This window comes from Arabidopsis thaliana, chromosome 2 (genome assembly GCF_000001735.4).
Source record: "Arabidopsis thaliana chromosome 2, partial sequence".
Classification (NCBI taxonomy): Eukaryota; Viridiplantae; Streptophyta; class Magnoliopsida; order Brassicales; family Brassicaceae; genus Arabidopsis; species Arabidopsis thaliana.
Genome location: NC_003071.7, coordinates 9,897,187 through 9,917,440, shown reverse-complemented (window position 1 = coordinate 9,917,440; position 20,254 = coordinate 9,897,187). Strand labels below are relative to the sequence as shown.

Genomic DNA, 20,254 nt, shown 5'->3' with positions numbered 1-20,254 from the left:
TTTAGTGGTTCAGAAATTATTAAACGATTTATATGATTGGTCTACTGGTTGAAAATATAGTATAACACATTAACTTATGTTTGAAGATTTAAGTATATGGGAGCCAACTCCAAGTCTCCAACACAAACCGAACTTACACTAAATTAAACAAAAAACGATTACAAACCAAGCTAACCTAGTGGTAGTATCCTAAAGAATCATATATAAAAACTCAAGTGGACAAACAACAAGAAAGAACAATTTGCATCATGTGTATATACTTTGGCCATAGAGAAACGCTTAGAGACTAGAGTTAGTGTAAGATCAAACGTTAATAGTGTCCGTAATGGTACGATGGACTCTTAGCCGATGAGCTAATAGGATATCTTTCAAACACTACTAACGCCTCTTTCATGGTCGGTCTCTTTTGTGGAATTTGAGATGCACAACTATATCCCAATTTGAAAAGGCCAAGTAAAAAGTCCTCTTTGCCTTCCAATTCGGAGCGGATCGCTACATCAGCCATTATTAGCGCCCGGTTCCCGTCCTCTACGGTCAGCCCATTTCCTACCCCCACCTCGTCTATCGACACTATTTTTCCCGTGAGCAGCTCGAGGAGGATCACTCCAAACCCAAACACATCCCATTTCGGGTTTGGTTTGAGATTGCGGAGCGACTCGGGTGCGCAATAGGGAGATATGGGCCCAACGGAGCTTGGACTTGGGCTCGGTGTGGGCCCGATGGTACCAAATTCACGCGAGGATGCTGTCAATCGCTTGCTACTGAAAATCCGAGATGATCCACTAGCTCGGTTATAGCTAGTATCCCCGGCGAGAAGCCTTTCGAGCCCGAAATCTCCGATCTTGGGCTCCATATCTTGGCCCAAGAGTATGTTACTAGGCTTCAAGTTACCGTGCACATGTTTCTTGTCGTGGAGGTAAGCAAGCCCACGAGCCAAACCTTTTACTATCTTGAGCCGAGTCTCCCACGGTAAATGGCACGGCGAAGACCCTCCTTTCCCTGTCCAATAGCACAAAGAATCAAAATTTGACCAGCCGTTGACTTTATTAATACAGGTGTAATTTAACTACTACCAACTAATATGAACACAGTAGCAAAACCCTGGTGATGCTAGCGTGCGACTTGATCTTATGCTAACATGTGCCTTTATCATAAAGCGAGGAAAAAGATTGAAATGTGAAAGAGATGATTTTGACTCACTGTAACGGGCGTTGACGAGACTGCCGTTAGGAACAAAATCGTAAATGACCAATTTCTCGTCGGTGCCCCAATAGAATCCACGAAGACGTACCAAATTCGGGTGAACCAATTTACCAATAGCTCGAATATGTGCCTCAAAGTCTTTAAACCGGCGTTGTTGACTCAAACCATTCTCACCTAACCGACGAACCGCGAGAACCGTACCGTCCTCAAGAACAGTCTTGTACATTATACTCGAACCAGTGGCTCCTAAAATGTAAGCAGAAGCCTTAAGCAAAGTTTCAACTTCAAGCTCTTTCTCTCCTCCATCAATGGTTACTAAAGTCCCTTTCTTATTCTCTCCAATCTCTCCTGACCGTTGATTTTCTTCGTCTTCTTCTTCGGTTTCATCGGTTTCTTGATTCTTACGGAGACATGACCATTTTGCAAATCTGCTTGATTGTTCTGGAGATGAAGAAGATGTAGTTGTTGATGATGATGGTGATAACGAAGTTGTGTCTTTAGCTTCATGAGCTTCTAGGCTATGATTGTTCTTCTTCTCCACTGTCTTGTTGTTTTTGTATTTATAAACGTAGAAGAAGATAAGAGCGAGGATTCCGATTCCGGCGATATCTCCGACTATGATTCCGATTATAACTCCTGGTCTTAACCCGGTTCGAGGATTTGAGTTGTTGTTCGGTTCGGTTTCTCGATTAGACCCGATTGATTTAGGTATAGCTGCGAGTGCAGGTGTAGAGGTTGGTGGCGAGACGGTGGCCGGAGATGAAGGAATGGGACACGGGTTTCGGGTCGGACCTCCGCATAAACCCGGGTTTCCGGAAAACGAAATTGATTTCTGGTTAAGGTAAACCGGAGAATCTGGGATTGAACCGGTTAAATTGTTGAAGGAGAAATCAACGGTGGCGTTTTGAGGAAAACCGGCACCAACATTCGGAGGAATCTCTCCGGAGATTTGGTTATACGAGACATTCAGGTATCGGAGATTGTCGCCGGAGAAATCAGGTGGGAGTGAACCGTTGATTAGATTTGAAGAAATGTCTAGATACTGAACCGATCTCCATCCGCCGCCGGGAAACTCGCCGGAGAAGTAGTTGTTCTTCAGAGAAACCTCCGTTAAGCTTCCAAGAGACGCTAAGTTAGCTGGTAGTTTCCCGGTGAAGATGTTATCGGAGAGATTTAACGTCTGGAGGTTGTGTAAACCTCCGATTGATACAGGGATCTCGCCGGAGATCAAGTTATTTGATAAATCAAGAAACCGGAGCTTATCGGCGGCGAAAAACTCAACCGGTAATGACCCATTGAGTGAATTATTGGAAAGATTAAGACTTTGGAGGTTTTGGAGGAAACCCAGATCGGAAGGAATCGAACCAACGAGGTTAGAGTTTGGGAGAGATAAAGTAACAACTCTTGAATCGTTATTACACAACACACCTCGCCATGAACAAGGATTGTCGTGGTCGTAGTTCCATGATTGTAATAAAGAGAGAGGATCAAGAAGAACAGAGTATTTGAAACTCAGTAAGAGAACTCCATCAGAGTTTAAAGCAGAGGAGAGAAGAAACAGAGAAGAGAAGAAGAAGAAGAAGAAGAAGAAGGAGACGAAGAAGAACGGTGAAGCTGATTGTGTTTTCATGGCTTCCAAGGAAGAAACCGCATCACCAGAGAGAGAGAGAGAGGGTCAAGAGGTAGAAGAAGAGAGAGTTAAAGAGGAAACAGCTCACGCAACGCAAAACCAAACCTCTCTGTTTCCTGCTCTCTGCAAAATCTGCAGTTTTATAAATACTATAATCAATGCATTTTGTTTTTCTTTTCGATTAAAGTAATCAATGCATTTTTGCACTTCCAGTTTCCAGGTTTCATTAATCATTGAATATAACAGATTTATTATATATATATGGACATATACTTAGACTACTATACTTTGTAGTTTGTACCAATATCAACGTCACTCGGATTCGCATCCATGTACTGATTACAAGCTCAATAAAATACAAAAATATATACTATCGTATTTATGATATATTGGTTTAACAAAACTAACATTCTTTATATATTTTATCAAAAAAATCATTTTTTTTTAATATTAGAGCTGATTCAATGAAAATGGTGGTTCGAAACTTCGAATCATCAATGTATTGTGTGGTGGTATTTTTTGTATTTACTATACAAAATATCAAAAATATTAACTTTTAAAAATGTGTAAAATTGTACTATATTTTTTATAGACTATTACACACAGAATACTTTTATAAACAACAATTTCATTAGTAGAAAATAAATTTATAGGAGTGAAAAATATAACTATTATTTTCAATACAAATAAAAATTGGCTCTCAAAAATCAAAATCATAAAAGAATTGGTTGCTCTAATCTAATTGGTCGTAGGATTTACTAGTTAAAAGACATAACATGATCTGCAGTTACAACTTGTTTAAATTTAGTTTTTTTCCTTATGACTTTACATTAGATCCTTGACTTTTGCTTACTGTTTTATGTTTCTTTTGTTCATACATCAAGTGGATCAAACATGCAAAATCGAATCTAGTTTAGGTTTATTTAAGAAATGTTTCATTCTTTTTTAATATGGTTTCGAATATTTCTGCTGTTTTTCTCATTATTATTAGCTTTTAGGTAATGTGTTCTTACAAGAATTATCCTTGCGCAAATGGCTTCCATGTGCTGCTTTTATTTGCTTGTTGCTATGATTATTAAGAGTTGTTATTATTGCTATATCCAACCGTCACGGAGATTCTCCTTTCAATTTCTTTATGACAAAATCAGTTATGTCTAAAATTTATATGACAATAGTTTATATTTATAATGGAGGGTCCAATTTTTTTTTTTTTTGGGTTCCCATAATTATGGGATATGATGATATAATAGAGAAGAAAACATTCTTTGGTTTTTTGTATAAAATGATAACTTACCATATACAAAGTGTATTTATATGAAAATGTGTATTTATATGAATACCCAATCACGATTAGGTTAACAAACTAATAGAAGAATTAAAATATTCACATGACGTTTGTTGGGTCGCATGTTACGCCCGACAGATATTTGATTTTATCTAATTAGTAATTACAGTTGTTGAATTTAACTTGCAGTATATACGATTACGATATAAACAGTCATACATACGAGTATACGACTCTTTCAATATAATTGTTTGTTATTACCATACATGAATATACTAAAAATCAATATTTAACATGCTAAATAATTACAGAAAATATAAGATAATGTCACACGTCCAATATATTAGATTCCATTGAAAATAGCTTAATGATATGAGTAAAACAATTAACAAATTTTATTTGGTAAAAATAACATGTTACAAAATAAAACCATGTATCTCGTAATAGTTAAATAAAAAGAGCATATAATCTTCTGAAATGATCAATATTACTTTTCATTATGCAAATACTATTATTGAAATATCTCAATACTGTTAGAGAATGTATGCCCCAAAATTTTGGAACTCATCCATATAAACAAAATGGTGGGAGTTGAATATGTTCATCATTTCACTCGATTGCTGTTCTTTTTCCTTATTCGTTTTAGCTTTCTTCTATTCTTATAAATTTAAGGATTTTTTAAGATAATTGTGTAGTAAAAGGTTGGTATGTTAGCTTTACCCACTTCTTAATTAATAACTAATTAAGTTGACAAAAATTCAAAACAGTTGGTGATACACCCTTAATCACTACAGTGAATCCAATAGTAAAAGCCATGTTAGTTTTATAATGGGGTCCTTTGCATGAGAAGAATAATAGTATATGTTTTTCCAAGTGGTTTAGAAATAAAATCAAATTTATGTTTCATCTATTTTGAGTACCGACTGTGTTTGAACAAACAAAATATAAACTTTAGGGTTTTAAATAGAGGATCAATTATCATGATAAACTGAGAAAATGGTTTCATAAGTTATAGAAATTAACTAAAACACCACAAAGAGAATTGGTTTCTCGATAACTCATGTTATGTGCTAATTGTGTTATTTTACTTTTCTATAAAGAACAACCAAAAAAAGCCAGGCGAGTGGAGGTCAAATCAAATAATTCATAATTAAAAGAGTAAAGCGTTGCTTTAGCTCCATCACTGCTTATTTGCCTCTCTTTTTTTTGTCTTTCCCATTTTGACTTTTATTCCTAGACAAAAATCTATTTTCTTCTTTCAATTTCTACAACTTTTAGTGCCATTTGGATTTATTTTGTTTTTTTCATCAATAGACAATGTAACTTGATCTCCGTAATGTGAATTTTCAGTTTAATTTGATCAGTTTTCTAACTACTACACATATTCTTTAACAAAAATAAATGGTGTACATAACACAGTTTGATAGTTCCGTTTATTCTAATTTATAACACTTCTTGCTAATCTCACTAGTGCAATTATAATTTATAGTTTGTTTTTGCATCACTACGAATACGTGATGAACAATGCATATTGAAAAGAAAAAAACTTGTAAACAATTCATTTTGTCAACTCGATATTGAAATTTAAAACCCTAGTTATATTAATTGTAAGAACTGCTATATGAGCATATTAATTTAATAAAAAGGCGCAAGAAGATAATTATCCCCCAAAAACTATTATATTTTGTAATTTGCATGTATATAAATTGAAATTAGCAACAAAACAACGAAAAGACTGTAGCCGACTTTAGATTTAAGAATGGATGATTTTGAAAATTGCCCTATTTTTGAATTTTTGTTTGAAAAATATATTTTACCCTATTTTTAATTAAAAATATAAATTTTAAATATGTTAAATGATAATTCTGTCCCAATTTAAAACAAAAGAAATATTTTTAATAAATTAAAATTAAATACGAATTTTTGAAAAGAAAAAAAAGAATGACGCTTTATTGCACTAAGTGGATGATGGTTTAGTTGTCTCGAGAAAAAGTGCTCAAGGTTACTAGTTCAACTCTACTTGGGATGGATGATTAAATCTTAAACGTGATATTATCAACGATTGGTCCCAGGTACCGGAGAAATTTACGTGCCAAAGGTCTAGAACTCATACGCTTAAAAAAATTAAAAAATATTGTAGTCTTCATTTATATATCGTTTCACCGGTGAAAACTATTCGATCTAGTAGAGTACAATTTTTCTGAATATTCGAAAATTGACTTTAGACCTAAGAAGTAGGAACTTGGCTTTTGTAGTGACGTAACTTAAAGTAAGAAGCAAACTCTCTGAACTCAAAAATGTTACTTGTTGCCTAAAAACCGGATCTTGCTTCTCTTACTCTCTTCGTACTGTAATAAAGTTCACAAATTTCTTGCACTACAATTGACCAATCTATTTGCCAATTTATATATTGATCGTAGTTATTCAATTCGAATTATTAAAGTCTAAAACTGATAGTTCTGATATATATTCCATATCTTAAGTTTGTATCTTCTTTTTTTTTGTATACTAAAATGTCTGGATTGGTAGCGGCACGTGATCAAAGATATGAGTCCTATGACAATATGTAGCATCGAGATAATCAAAATTAAATACCAATTAGGACATTGGGTTACGTGATTTAATCCCGTGATTAAAAAGTTACATAAGTCCATTCCACTTGTTGGCCTGTTATATCCGACACTCGATTGTCATCACTCATCATTATTAGTTATAAAAGTGTAAAATTATACCATATAGATAACTGTAGCTATCATTTGTTTATTTCCCACTCAAACGAAAATAGTAGTATAAAACTTTTTCATACGTTGAAAGATCGTGTAGTCAAATATATTAAATTCACAAACACGTGAGAGCCCAAAATATGTGTGAATGCAGATTTTCTTTTAGACATTTTCGTTTACAGAAACTTTTTTTTTTCTTCTCTATGAAGTAAAACAAAAGTTTCCAACATTAATTTAAATATTTTCCAAGTATCATCAAAAACCTTCCAACACTAATTTATAACACGGATTCACGAAACATAAAACATTTCTTTTCAAATGTAGTATTTTAGATCCAACTTTATTATTCTAATATCATTAAAACAATATCTATCTGTTTTTTTTTTTTTTTTTGTCAGGGTGTGCATTCACTAAACGTGGAACAAAGCACAACAACTGAAATAAAACAGTAGTCCCTCACATCTCACATTAGAACGGCATGAAGAAACGAGTTGTTAGAATATCACGCATTAGAAGTGAAGATGATTCAACACTAGTGTATGATGGATATGCACTTTTCAGTTTATGGCCAAATAGTTTTAAATTGAAGTCTATACTTTTTCATAATGACGTGACAAAAAACCTTTGTAATAGTTGTTCTTTTTTTTTTTTTTTTTTTTCAATACGCCACAAATTCTTTTAGATCAAATTTTCTTTTATATTGACCATTATTAAAATTCAAATGCATGAGTTACTAAGTTTTGATTAGGAATCCCTTTTGAATGAGAAGAAGTAATTTTTTTTATATATTATCTTATATCAACGATTAAACCTTAGTTATAGTCCTCGAGGTACTCACATATGGGCCTATATCTAAAGAAACTATAAATGGGTCATATACTCATATCATACATACGACGTACTTATTAAACGGAAGAAAAAATATGAGTGGACCAAGTTTCACATAGAACCCAAGTACCCAACTACGAAAGTTTAAGACTTTGGGTTACTCACATATCATTTTTCTTTGTTCTGCCTGACCGGTAGGAAACAAGACGCACGTGCACTGATCTGATCAAACGGCTGCGAAATGTTTTTCTTTTTAAATACGTAAAATATAAAGATTCAATTTAAATGTGAATATATAATAGCTAGATAGGCAAAATTATGTAACTAGTAATATAGTTTTTTGTTTGACTTTATAAATGACATAATGATACTAATCGAAAACAAAATCTCACCTATATTATCGAGTTGACTTGACGACAACCTGCATTCAATTGCAAAGTGTAACCATACAAATGAATTAGCTGTCTCTTTGACTTCTAATGCCTCGTGAATTTACATTTGTATCTTCTCTCGTTTAATGGGGAACTGTAGAACACCCAATGATCTAGTTTTGTTACATCTTCTTCGTTAACTTGGATCGATATCTATTAAGGTTTCTGATAACGAAATACTTGAGACAATATTTCAATATCCTTACAAAAATTTCCGACTTTGGTTTAATAGATATCAATTGCCAAAGGAATATGCTCACACATACATTGAACCTGAACAAAGAACTTTTGAATACTTTTAAATAAACTCATTTCGAGAGATAGCTTTACAAGGAACTGAGAGATATATGGTCACATGCTTTTTTTGTTCCGGCAGTCACATGCTTTTCTCTCGACAAAAGTAGATATTACGTCTCGATGTGAGTATATATAATGGAATTGACACAGACCGAACGGAATAATTTCCTTTCTCGTGAAAGAATATAATTTTAAGAATTGAGTTACAATACATTCTCCCTCAAAATTCGTAATGAAAAGTTGTACTTTCTTAAAGGAAAAAACTATTGTTTTATAATACTTTGATGGACGTACCACTTAATAATGTATTACATTCACTACATCACAAAGTAATACTTGTATGATACATCAAGGGACAGAGCATATTGATTATCATGAAAAACTACTATAGTTGAAAATCATAAAAAAACAAAAGCACATTGAGATACATATCATATAATGGGGGAAAAAACACTCATACGCCTAAAAATTTCCAATGCATACCACTTCATGTTCGTAGATTTATTCAGAAAACGTGTAGGGTATCAGGATAATGAGAGAAACATTAATCAAATCTCACGTGAAGGGATGCAGAGTTAGTAAATGAGATATACAAGTACGATTGCGGACCACACATACACTTATACATGTTACTCGGTCAATGTCATTAATATTTAATTTGAATAAGAAAATACCAACTACATAAATGATTAGTGGTAATAGTATATACAATTATGGGAAGGAAGAATTTGGTAGTAGATACGATGGACCAATAAGGGAAAATCTCATACCGTATCTCCATTAATGACACCTTCTTGTTTAATCTATAAAATTTGGCTTCGATAATTAAACAGAATCTTAAGAACTCTTTTCGATATCTCTTACCTTATCTAACTATAACTTGAAAGAAGAGAATGAGGAAGCTCACGACAAGGTTCATGTTGGCATTGGAACATGTGCAGGCGACGTTTTTTGTGCGGTACACGGCTGATGTACGGTTTAACGTATTCCTTTGTATATGAGTATCATGTTGACAACAAATAAAACGACAAAGGAAATGAACTTTACTTCAACATAAATCTTTTAGACATGTTAAACTAGCTTATATCAAACAATGAATAGTAACGATAGGCTCTCAAAACTCTAATCGATCTATCCTGTCGTTTTCGATTTACGTAAGAATCTTATTAGTATCTTTTTGAATATCCAAAATAACTGATTTTTGTATATAAAAAGTAGTAATAATATTGGCATACAGGCTGGCTTCTTTAGTCAGAAAAGTCTCTGAAGAATCCAACAAAAAACCTAAACCACTTTTAACGTCATCCTTATCTTCGTTTTATTTTTCTTTTAATCAGAAAATCAAAAACAAAAACAGAAGAAACTGGAATCACTCAATAAGTATGGATACTTTACTTATACGTTTCTAATATGTATAGATACGTCAATTCAATACGCAAAATACAATTTCGAAAAAAGCGACGTTTGTGTTTCAGTGCTTTTAAATTGAAAACAAAATGTGTTTTCACACAACAAAATAAAAAATAAAAATATTCTTAAATTTGTTGTGAAACCAATACAAAATACAACGTTCAAAAAAGAAAAACTAAAACGACACACGACATATATGATTTTATAATTAAAGTCGAAGGAAAACGTAATTTTTTCTAAATCTAATGAAAATACCAACAAAAGTTTTTAAACTTAAATCGAAAGAGACCGAACCCAACAACTAAAATCATAAGCAACTAAACACAAACCCTTTAAAAAACATTAGTCTTCAGAATCAATAAATCCTTTATTTTGAAATAACTACGGATAAAATTTATTAAGTATATGCGATCAAACCAAAGATAACATTAATTACTTTCTATCGATATAAGAAACAGTCCCGTCTCAAGCTATAATTGAGCCTTTGCCAAAATAAAAATAAAAACTAAAATCTCTTAATAAAATTTTGTTTTAAGAAAATTGGGCCTTTTATGCTTATGATTGTTTTTAAAATCAGTAATAGATCCATGGCATTTGCCTAATTTGCCATGGGGTAAAGACGGTCTTGATAAGAGTCAATCTTTCACAACCTAAACTAAAGATTTTATAATCCGACAAATAAAACGACCGAAAAAACTTAAATACGTTTTTAGATACGACAACGATAATTAATGTGCATCTAATTACGTTTAAATAGAAATCTTCAAAAATTCGACCATACCAACACTGATATGCAAAGGAAAAACAAAGAATGTAACCTTCAAAATGCAAAAAGAAAAGATAATTAAAAAAGGAAATAACTTAAAAACGAAATGATTTAAATTAAATAAAAAAACGATCCACCTGTGAAACGCTCTCAAGTACCACAAAATGTACTCTCTCTATCACACACAGTTACATATTTCGTTGACAGCTGTCCCCACTAACAGCTGTTTCCCAAATCCCCAACCGTTTTCTTGGAAAGATTCTCTCTTTATTTTAGCCTCACTCTCTCAGACGCATTTCCCCCAATCGCACCGCCACTCCCTGACGTGCTTTTTTCTTTCTCTTTTAAATATTCAAATACGTATCAGACTACTCACGTTACATCTTCTTCATAACTAATCCAATTTAGAAATTACGCAAAATTACTTAAATATGTAGTTTTTCTAAATAGTTTTACATAACTACAATATATAAGAATTTTTAATTTGAATTTATTTTTTGAAAAAGGTTTGCATTTATAATTTGATGTAATATGATTTGATTTTAGTTTAATATCTTTGTTTAGTTATAGTTAGAAATACAGTACATGTTTAGTTATAATTTAACATTCATTAAAAAAACATTACATAATAATTTGTTTAATAGTATATATTTTAATAAATTTTAGTTTAGAGTTTATTTTGTTTGGTTCAAACTAAATTTCAGTTTTCTGGATTTTAAAATAATAAAACAAAACGGCATATACTTACATATTTAATTTGGTGTCAGTTAACTTATTTCAATTTGATTCAGTTGAAAACATAATTATGCACGTAAATAATCCAATTTACAGTTACGAAAAAATTAAGTTGTTGTTAACTAACGATAAAAAATTACCGGTAGAACCGGTGACCTCTCTAACCATCACACCTCGTATAAATACTCTCTCCTCTTCATACTTATCCTCTCAACAAAAATCGTTTCGTTCTTTTCCAAAATCCCCAAACAATAGAAACGCGTTTTAAACGATTTGATTAGTTTTAAATTAAAAAGAAGATCCGAGCGATGTCTGGTTCGACCCGGAAAGAAATGGATCGGATCAAAGGACCATGGAGTCCTGAAGAAGACGATCTGTTACAATCGTTGGTTCAGAAGCACGGACCAAGGAACTGGTCTCTGATAAGCAAATCAATCCCTGGACGTTCCGGTAAATCTTGCCGTCTCCGTTGGTGTAATCAGCTTTCTCCGGAGGTAGAGCACCGTGGATTCACGGCGGAGGAAGATGATACGATTATACTAGCGCACGCTCGGTTTGGTAACAAGTGGGCGACGATTGCACGGCTTCTCAATGGTCGCACTGATAACGCGATTAAGAATCACTGGAACTCAACGCTGAAGCGGAAATGTAGCGGCGGAGGCGGCGGAGGAGAGGAAGGGCAGAGTTGTGATTTCGGTGGTAATGGAGGGTATGATGGTAATTTAACTGATGAAAAACCGTTAAAACGGAGGGCGAGTGGTGGAGGAGGAGTTGTTGTGGTGACGGCGTTAAGTCCAACGGGATCTGACGTCAGCGAGCAATCGCAATCTAGTGGATCTGTTTTACCGGTTTCTTCTTCTTGTCATGTTTTTAAACCGACGGCGAGAGCTGGTGGAGTGGTGATTGAGTCATCATCGCCGGAGGAGGAGGAGAAAGATCCGATGACTTGTTTGAGGTTGTCTTTGCCTTGGGTCAATGAGTCAACAACTCCACCGGAGTTGTTTCCGGTGAAGAGAGAAGAAGAAGAAGAGAAGGAAAGAGAGATTTCTGGACTTGGTGGAGATTTTATGACGGTGGTGCAGGAGATGATTAAGACGGAGGTTAGGAGTTACATGGCGGATTTACAGCTAGGAAACGGCGGAGGAGCTGGAGGAGGAGCAAGTTCGTGTATGGTGCAAGGAACTAATGGTCGTAATGTAGGGTTTAGAGAGTTTATTGGATTAGGTAGGATCGAGTAGTGAGTGAGAAAAGAGAAGAATTGTGTAGCAAATGCAGAGAAAGAGCCAATTTCATGATTTGAGATTTGATTCATTCGAAAAAAAAACTGAATAAATGTATTGATTTTGATCATGACATGTCTTAGATTTAATGAAATTGGTCTATAAAAGGGTTGATGAGGCTGGTCCTCGAGGTGAATCAATGTTACCTTTTGATAAAGTGAAAGAAGAGCATGAACAAAGTCATTTCCATACAAAGAGGAGTTTACAGCATTCTTGATCTCTCTAGACTGGTCTTGCGATTCGAAGAGTGAAGTAATGAATTCTACTGAACCAAGTGACGATTTCCGTAGTTTGTTACCTTCGGTTACCGACTATAGCATCGCAGTAAAGGTTATAGTGTGAGAGACAACATCATATATAGATATTCAATGAATGATACAGAGTGTAGAACAGATCACCTCAATACAACTAACTGTAGCAGTAAGGCCTCTACCGGGGAAATACTCAAAGCACAAGGGAGGTCCTTCCCAATACTGTGGCTCTGCAAAAAAGAAAGAGTTTGATTGTGTTAATAACTATCAAGCGGTGTAAGATTACTGATGTTTGACAAGCAAATACCTTCCAATAGGATGTATGGTACCTTTCTCCATAGCAGCTGCTACAACTAATGCTTCCTTTTCACAATTTGGCATACAATACAACAAGGAGTCACACTTGCATCAATTCCTGCTTGATGATGTCCATAAATGGGTTCAATTGCTTTGCACGTAAGGCTCCTAATGTTTACCTATATAATGGAGAAGAAATATGCACTAGATATGTGTATAACTTGTTGTCCAAGCCAAATTTCCACAGCTCCATCCGGAACAACATCCTTCAGAAACTATCTAAAGAATTGGTTAACTTCAATTTCCACGGAAATCGCGATTTCTTGGTTAAAGTTGAAGTGGATGTAGCTGTTAAAGAGGTAAGCTTAGGTGATTATCACTCAGAAGAAGGTTAAAGTTAAGTCGCTTCTTTTTGCTTTGTGGATTTGGAGCTTAACTATGTTGTTATTGAAACTCATTAAAAACATGAATATCCAGTTATTCATTCACATAATCAGAATAATAAATTAATTACAATATATATTACATTGTACATTATTATCAAATGAATTTCAATAAGTTAACAAAAGAATATTCCTACAGAGAACAAATGAGGTTCTTCCAATTCTTGATTTTCCCAAGTTCTAAGCATAAAAAGAAAAATCTGAATAATTAATCTGAAAAAAAACTAAACAAAGCAATCAATTTCCGGAGCTAGACCAAAGCAGCCACATTAACTGGTTCGGTCGGGAACTTAGTGACCGGGTCCACTCGTGCTGGGACCTGAATGCTTACCATATTCAAGCGTCTCAGTCCGGTCCACGAACCGATGACCCTCACCACCAGAGCTAGGACCCGACTCCTTAATCGCCCCAAGTGACAAACCATCGAAGAACTTAGCCACGAGGTTCTCTTCAGCCTTCGTTAAACCCAAAGGACGAGCCTCCACCACAAAATTCGAACTCACCAACATGAAAAACAGAAACGAACCCAAAACAACTTTGTTCATCATCATTTTCTTTGAGTGGTATTTTTGAGTAGTAAAAACAAAAATGTTTTTTATTTTATTTTTCTTGTGTTCCCTAATTTATGAGATGACTAAATTTGTTGTGAGTAGTTTGTGGACTTGGGAGTTAGAATATATAGTAAAGTGAAGAGCCTTGAAGAAGAAGAAAAGTTTGACATTTTCAGTTTTTGACTTCATAAGCTTAAAATTCAACAAGACGTGAGATTTGAATTTTAGGCTCCTTCCTGGGAAAATACTGAGGTTGCTTCTTGTTCTTGGTCTTCCAATTTCTTTTTAAAAATATAATTTGCGAACATATAAAGCCATCAACGAGGAATGGAGATTAGTTATTTGGCTGAAGAAATTAAATGATTTTAATTTTGTCTCTGATTGTTTGGAATAGACTTTTAGTTGTAGACCATAAACTATGTGTGGAATTCAAATCTAGTATGGTATTTTATGTTTATCTATATAATATTGTGACAAAACCTAATGTCCTCACCTTCCTTCAAGTATACTATAATCACTGTAGATGACATTAACTCAAAAATGTTTTATGATAAGAGTTTTCTAAGGATTGATTACCACAAACATATATTTGATGATCTAAATAGTTACATAATTTTTCATAACCATTTTCACTACTTCGACCGTTAATTTGAAAGAATACTAAATTCACTACTTCTACCAAATTAACGGTCGAAGTAGTTTTTAGTTGAAAATTAAAATTGTTGGGTGGGCATCAAACTTGATTGATGTTACAAAATTTCAGGCCCCACCAATCTATCTATGTACTTTTCTTGTTTCTCACGTTGTTGTTATTTCCATTCAAAGTAGCCTTCTTTGAAATGTTCATGAGCGAAGTATCAGATTGTTGATATTTCAACCTTTGTGTGTGTATTTTTTTTCTCAAAACCATCCTTAAAAATCGTTTAGTGGAACTTAATGTATGACGACGAATATGTGTATGGAGGACTTTTCTTTTTAAGTACATTGTAAAATTTTCTTTATATTTTCACATTCATTGGTTTTGGTTATAAAAGAAAATAAACCTGTAGATTAGAAATTACCGAAAATGAGATCTGAGTTGGATGGTACATAAAAAAACACGAGACTCACCTATTCCCTATGTTCCTTTTTGTTTGATTTTTTAAGAAAAATATTTCAAAAAGATCGATGTTTTAAATTTTCTATGTAATATTTATTAATTATTATCAATGAATTGTAAACTTTAATAAAAATGATTGAATATCATTGATTTAAAATTATAGGAAACTGTAAAATACAAAAAATAATACATTTAAAATCAACATTAATATGTTTTCTTAATATGTGCATTTTTCTAAACAATCAAATAAAAAGGAACAAATGGAATATATGTTTGGGCTATTTATACATTCTAGCAAATTAACATTCGGTTTGGTACATGCCACTTAAACACTTTTCTTTTTATTCCTTATTTATTTTGGATATCTTATCGTTGACCAAACTTTATTTCAAATTTAATTCTATGTTTCATACTTTTTTACTATAAAAATGATTTTATAAATAAAGAAACAATACTAAACAGATGTGAAAATCTTGTGAAATTTTTGACACATACAAAAGTTGATCATTGTAACGGTCAAGTGTCACACTAATAAACAATTTTTAGTTAATAATAAGATAAAAATTGTAACTGACCCGATGACCAATAGATGAACATACTTGGTGAAAAGGTGGATACTAAAGAATCTACTTGCTAACAGTTGACTGGGTTAGCCATTACTATAGACAGATTTTCTTACCATAATCTAATTTTATGTCTTCATTAAGCAAAATCTCTCATCAAACCACCATTGCTATTATATATGACTCAAAGTTTCATGAAAATCTAAACTATTAGTGAAAAAAATAAAAAATAATGGGCAGTAGTGAGGGTCAAGAAACACATGTCCTAATGGTAACACTACCATTCCAAGGTCACATCAATCCAATGCTCAAACTCGCAAAACATCTCTCGTTATCATCAAAGAACCTACACATCAATCTCGCCACTATTGAGTCAGCCCGTGATCTCCTCTCCACCGTAGAAAAACCTCGTTATCCGGTGGACCTCGTGTTCTTCTCCGATGGTCTACCTAAAGAAGATCCAAAGGCCCCTGAAACTCTTTTGAAGTCATTGAATAAAGTCGGAGCCATGAACTTGTCTAAAATCATCGAAGAAAAGAGATACTCTTGTATCATCTCTTCGCCTTTTACTCCATGGGTTCCAGCTGTTGCAGCCTCTCATAACATCTCTTGTGCAATACTTTGGATCCAAGCTTGTGGAGCTTACTCGGTTTATTACCGTTACTACATGAAGACAAACTCTTTCCCTGATCTTGAAGATCTGAATCAAACGGTGGAGTTACCAGCTTTACCATTGTTGGAAGTTCGAGATCTTCCATCGTTTATGTTACCTTCTGGTGGTGCTCACTTCTATAATCTAATGGCGGAATTTGCAGATTGTTTGAGGTATGTGAAATGGGTTTTGGTTAATTCATTCTATGAACTCGAATCAGAGATAATCGAATCGATGGCTGATTTAAAACCTGTAATTCCAATTGGTCCTCTGGTTTCTCCATTTCTGTTGGGCGATGGTGAGGAGGAAACCCTAGACGGTAAAAACCTAGATTTTTGTAAATCTGATGATTGTTGTATGGAGTGGCTTGACAAGCAAGCTAGGTCTTCTGTTGTGTACATATCTTTCGGAAGTATGCTCGAAACATTGGAGAATCAGGTCGAGACCATAGCGAAGGCGCTGAAGAACAGAGGACTTCCATTTCTTTGGGTGATAAGGCCAAAGGAGAAAGCCCAAAACGTTGCTGTTTTGCAGGAGATGGTGAAAGAAGGACAAGGGGTTGTTCTCGAGTGGAGTCCACAAGAGAAGATTTTGAGCCACGAGGCAATCTCTTGTTTTGTCACGCATTGCGGCTGGAACTCGACTATGGAGACGGTGGTGGCTGGTGTTCCTGTGGTAGCGTACCCTAGCTGGACGGATCAGCCCATTGACGCGCGGTTGCTTGTTGATGTGTTTGGAATCGGAGTAAGGATGAGGAATGACAGTGTCGATGGCGAGCTTAAGGTCGAAGAAGTAGAAAGATGCATTGAGGCCGTGACGGAGGGACCCGCTGCCGTGGATATAAGAAGGAGAGCGGCGGAGCTAAAGCGCGTGGCGAGATTGGCGTTGGCACCTGGTGGATCTTCGACACGGAATTTAGACTTGTTCATTAGTGATATCACAATCGCCTAACTCTTTACTTCAACTAGTACAAAATGTATGAATACAAGGTTTGATATAACCACTATCAATTGTTAGAAAACCAAACTGATGAATGGACTCTGGACCAATTGTTTTTTATTCGATCAATACCTCATGCTTCATTACCTATTTCTTTGTGTCGATATTGACCAAATTAAAATTGTATATTTCTTGACAATTAGACTATATATTCTAACACTTTTGTGTATTATTCTAATTAATTCCTTATTGATTCCAGTTTAGTTTTTTCCATTGTTTTTTTAATCTTCTTTTGTTGAGGATATTATAAATTATTATTAGATTTATTTAATTTGAAATATTATCAAACATTTTCTAAATATAATTAGAAAATATATAATGTTTAACACTAATATATAATCTTTTTGTTAATATAATAAAATTTGTAACTAGCTAGCTGACCATTATCAAGGATCAATCATAGGAAATGATTGATCAATCACATATTCTAATCAGTCTCAATCATATATTCTAATTATTCTTTCTAATCTCTCTTTTATGTAAAGTAGATATTGACAATAACTCTCCTGTACGTGTATATATTCTTGTCACTGTGAATCAATAATAATCATCCATTACGGAAACCTTCATAACCATAACCATACTAGAATTGGTAAGAGCCTAATTGTTTTTTATAACAATTGTACAATAATATAGAAACACATAATTAATTTTGAATTTATTGACCAACATTTATTGGGTTATCACTTACAATTACAATAGATACATTTATTACCAAATCCCACTTCATATTAATTAATTATGCAAAATATATTGTTGAACAACCATTGTTATATATACCACAACAACTAGAGCTCATAATACCTCTAAATTTATTACTATTACTATCCCTAATAATGGGAAGTAATGAGGGTCAAGAAACACATGTCCTAATGGTAGCATTAGCATTCCAAGGTCATCTCAATCCAATGCTCAAATTCGCAAAACATCTCGCACGAACCAATCTACACTTCACTCTCGCCACCACTGAGCAAGCCCGTGACCTCCTCTCTTCCACCGCTGACGAACCTCATAGACCGGTGGACCTCGCTTTCTTCTCAGACGGTCTACCTAAAGACGATCCAAGAGATCCCGACACTCTCGCAAAGTCATTGAAAAAAGATGGAGCCAAGAACTTGTCAAAAATCATCGAAGAAAAGAGATTTGATTGCATCATCTCTGTGCCTTTTACTCCCTGGGTTCCAGCTGTTGCAGCTGCACATAACATTCCTTGTGCAATCCTCTGGATCCAAGCTTGTGGAGCTTTTTCTGTTTATTACCGTTATTACATGAAGACAAATCCTTTCCCCGACCTTGAAGATCTGAATCAAACAGTGGAGTTACCAGCTTTACCATTGTTGGAAGTCCGAGATCTCCCGTCATTGATGTTACCTTCTCAAGGAGCTAATGTCAATACCCTAATGGCGGAATTTGCAGATTGTTTGAAAGATGTGAAATGGGTTTTGGTTAACTCGTTTTACGAACTCGAATCAGAGATCATCGAGTCTATGTCTGATTTAAAACCTATAATCCCAATTGGTCCTCTTGTTTCTCCATTCCTGTTGGGAAATGATGAAGAAAAAACCCTAGATATGTGGAAAGTTGATGATTATTGTATGGAGTGGCTTGACAAGCAAGCTAGGTCTTCAGTTGTTTACATATCTTTCGGAAGCATACTCAAATCATTGGAGAATCAAGTTGAGACCATAGCAACGGCATTAAAAAACAGAGGAGTTCCATTTCTTTGGGTGATACGGCCGAAGGAGAAAGGCGAAAACGTCCAGGTTTTGCAGGAGATGGTTAAAGAAGGTAAAGGGGTTGTAACTGAATGGGGTCAACAAGAAAAGATATTGAGCCACATGGCGATTTCTTGCTTCATCACGCATTGTGGATGGAACTCGACGATCGAGACGGTGGTGACTGGTGTTCCCGTGGTGGCGTATCCGACTTGGATAGATCAGCCGCTTGATGCGAGACTGCTTGTGGATGTGTTTGGAATCGGAGTAAGGATGAAGAACGACGCTATCGATGGAGAGCTTAAGGTTGCAGAGGTGGAGAGATGCATTGAGGCCGTGACAGAGGGACCTGCCGCCGCGGATATGAGGAGGAGAGCGACGGAGCTGAAGCACGCCGCAAGATCGGCGATGTCACCTGGTGGATCTTCCGCTCAGAATTTAGACTCGTTCATTAGTGATATCCCAATCACTTGAATTTTTGTTGTTTTTCAATTTGTAACTCTGTTTCTGTTTTAGAATTAGTTATCTTTAGACTGAGCACTTTAACTTGAAATTACTATAGGGCCGGTCCAATGCTTCTAAAGTTTTCTAAATGTTCCATGCACAACTAAAAAATGTGCTCTTTTGTAACATATGAAAACCCTAATAAGAAAAGTTTAATAGTACAATAAAATCGATCAACCTCATAACACAACACATCATCACTATTCACAGGTGATGGTAGACCTTTTTTATGTTGATCAAAAGACCATGTCCTTAGCTATTTAGCTACTATCAATCAAGTTCTAATGTAAAGAGATATTTGGTGCTATTTAATCTTTAGTGCTGACACCTGACATAGTTAGAGCTGTCAATTGGACAGACGGTCCATGGGCTTGCCCAGTCCAAATGCATATGGACGGGCTATATTCCGGACCATAAAACAAATGGTCCAATTGGGCATATGACCAGTTTTGTCCGCGGATAATATGGGCTTGACCATATGGACAATGGGCTGCCCATGGGCATGAATTGAGGGAAAAATACAATTCTCCGATTTTACGATTTTGACGGAAAAACGTAATTCCGCAAATTTCCTCTAAAACGGGATTTTATT

At 34.7% G+C, this 20,254-nt stretch overlaps 5 protein-coding genes across 5 annotated transcripts; 3 read left to right on the top strand and 2 right to left on the bottom strand.

The window, feature by feature from the left end:
• Positions 1-13: 13 nt before the first annotated feature.
• On the bottom strand, positions 14-3,195 carry AT2G23300 (Leucine-rich repeat protein kinase family protein). Its single transcript, NM_127894.2, has 2 exons — positions 1,201-3,195; positions 14-999 (listed from the first exon to the last, which is right to left on the bottom strand). Exons 1-2 carry the CDS (start codon positions 2,831-2,833, stop codon positions 311-313), a joined length of 2,322 nt encoding a protein of 773 aa, NP_179911.1. The 5' UTR covers positions 2,834-3,195; the 3' UTR covers positions 14-310.
• Positions 3,196-11,408: 8,213 nt separating this feature from the next.
• MYB70 (myb domain protein 70) lies at positions 11,409-12,935 on the top strand. Its single transcript, NM_127893.3, has one exon. The coding sequence runs from the start codon at positions 11,617-11,619 to the stop codon at positions 12,544-12,546; it is 930 nt and encodes a 309-aa protein (NP_179910.1). The 5' UTR covers positions 11,409-11,616; the 3' UTR covers positions 12,547-12,935.
• A 660-nt stretch (positions 12,936-13,595) lies between these two features.
• Positions 13,596-14,226, bottom strand: AT2G23270 (uncharacterized protein). The gene has a single exon (NM_127891.1). The coding sequence runs from the start codon at positions 14,128-14,130 to the stop codon at positions 13,870-13,872; it is 261 nt and encodes an 86-aa protein (NP_565549.1). The 5' UTR covers positions 14,131-14,226; the 3' UTR covers positions 13,596-13,869.
• A 1,775-nt stretch (positions 14,227-16,001) lies between these two features.
• On the top strand, positions 16,002-17,514 carry UGT84B1 (UDP-glucosyl transferase 84B1). The gene has a single exon (NM_127890.3). It carries the CDS (start codon positions 16,025-16,027, stop codon positions 17,393-17,395), a length of 1,371 nt encoding a protein of 456 aa, NP_179907.1. The 5' UTR covers positions 16,002-16,024; the 3' UTR covers positions 17,396-17,514.
• Positions 17,515-18,315: 801 nt separating this feature from the next.
• Positions 18,316-19,632, top strand: UGT84B2 (UDP-glucosyl transferase 84B2; the record flags this gene model as incomplete). Its single annotated transcript, NM_127889.1, has 1 exon — positions 18,316-19,632. The coding sequence occupies one exon, from the start codon at positions 18,316-18,318 to the stop codon at positions 19,630-19,632; it is 1,317 nt and encodes a 438-aa protein (NP_179906.1).
• Positions 19,633-20,254: the final 622 nt, after the last annotated feature.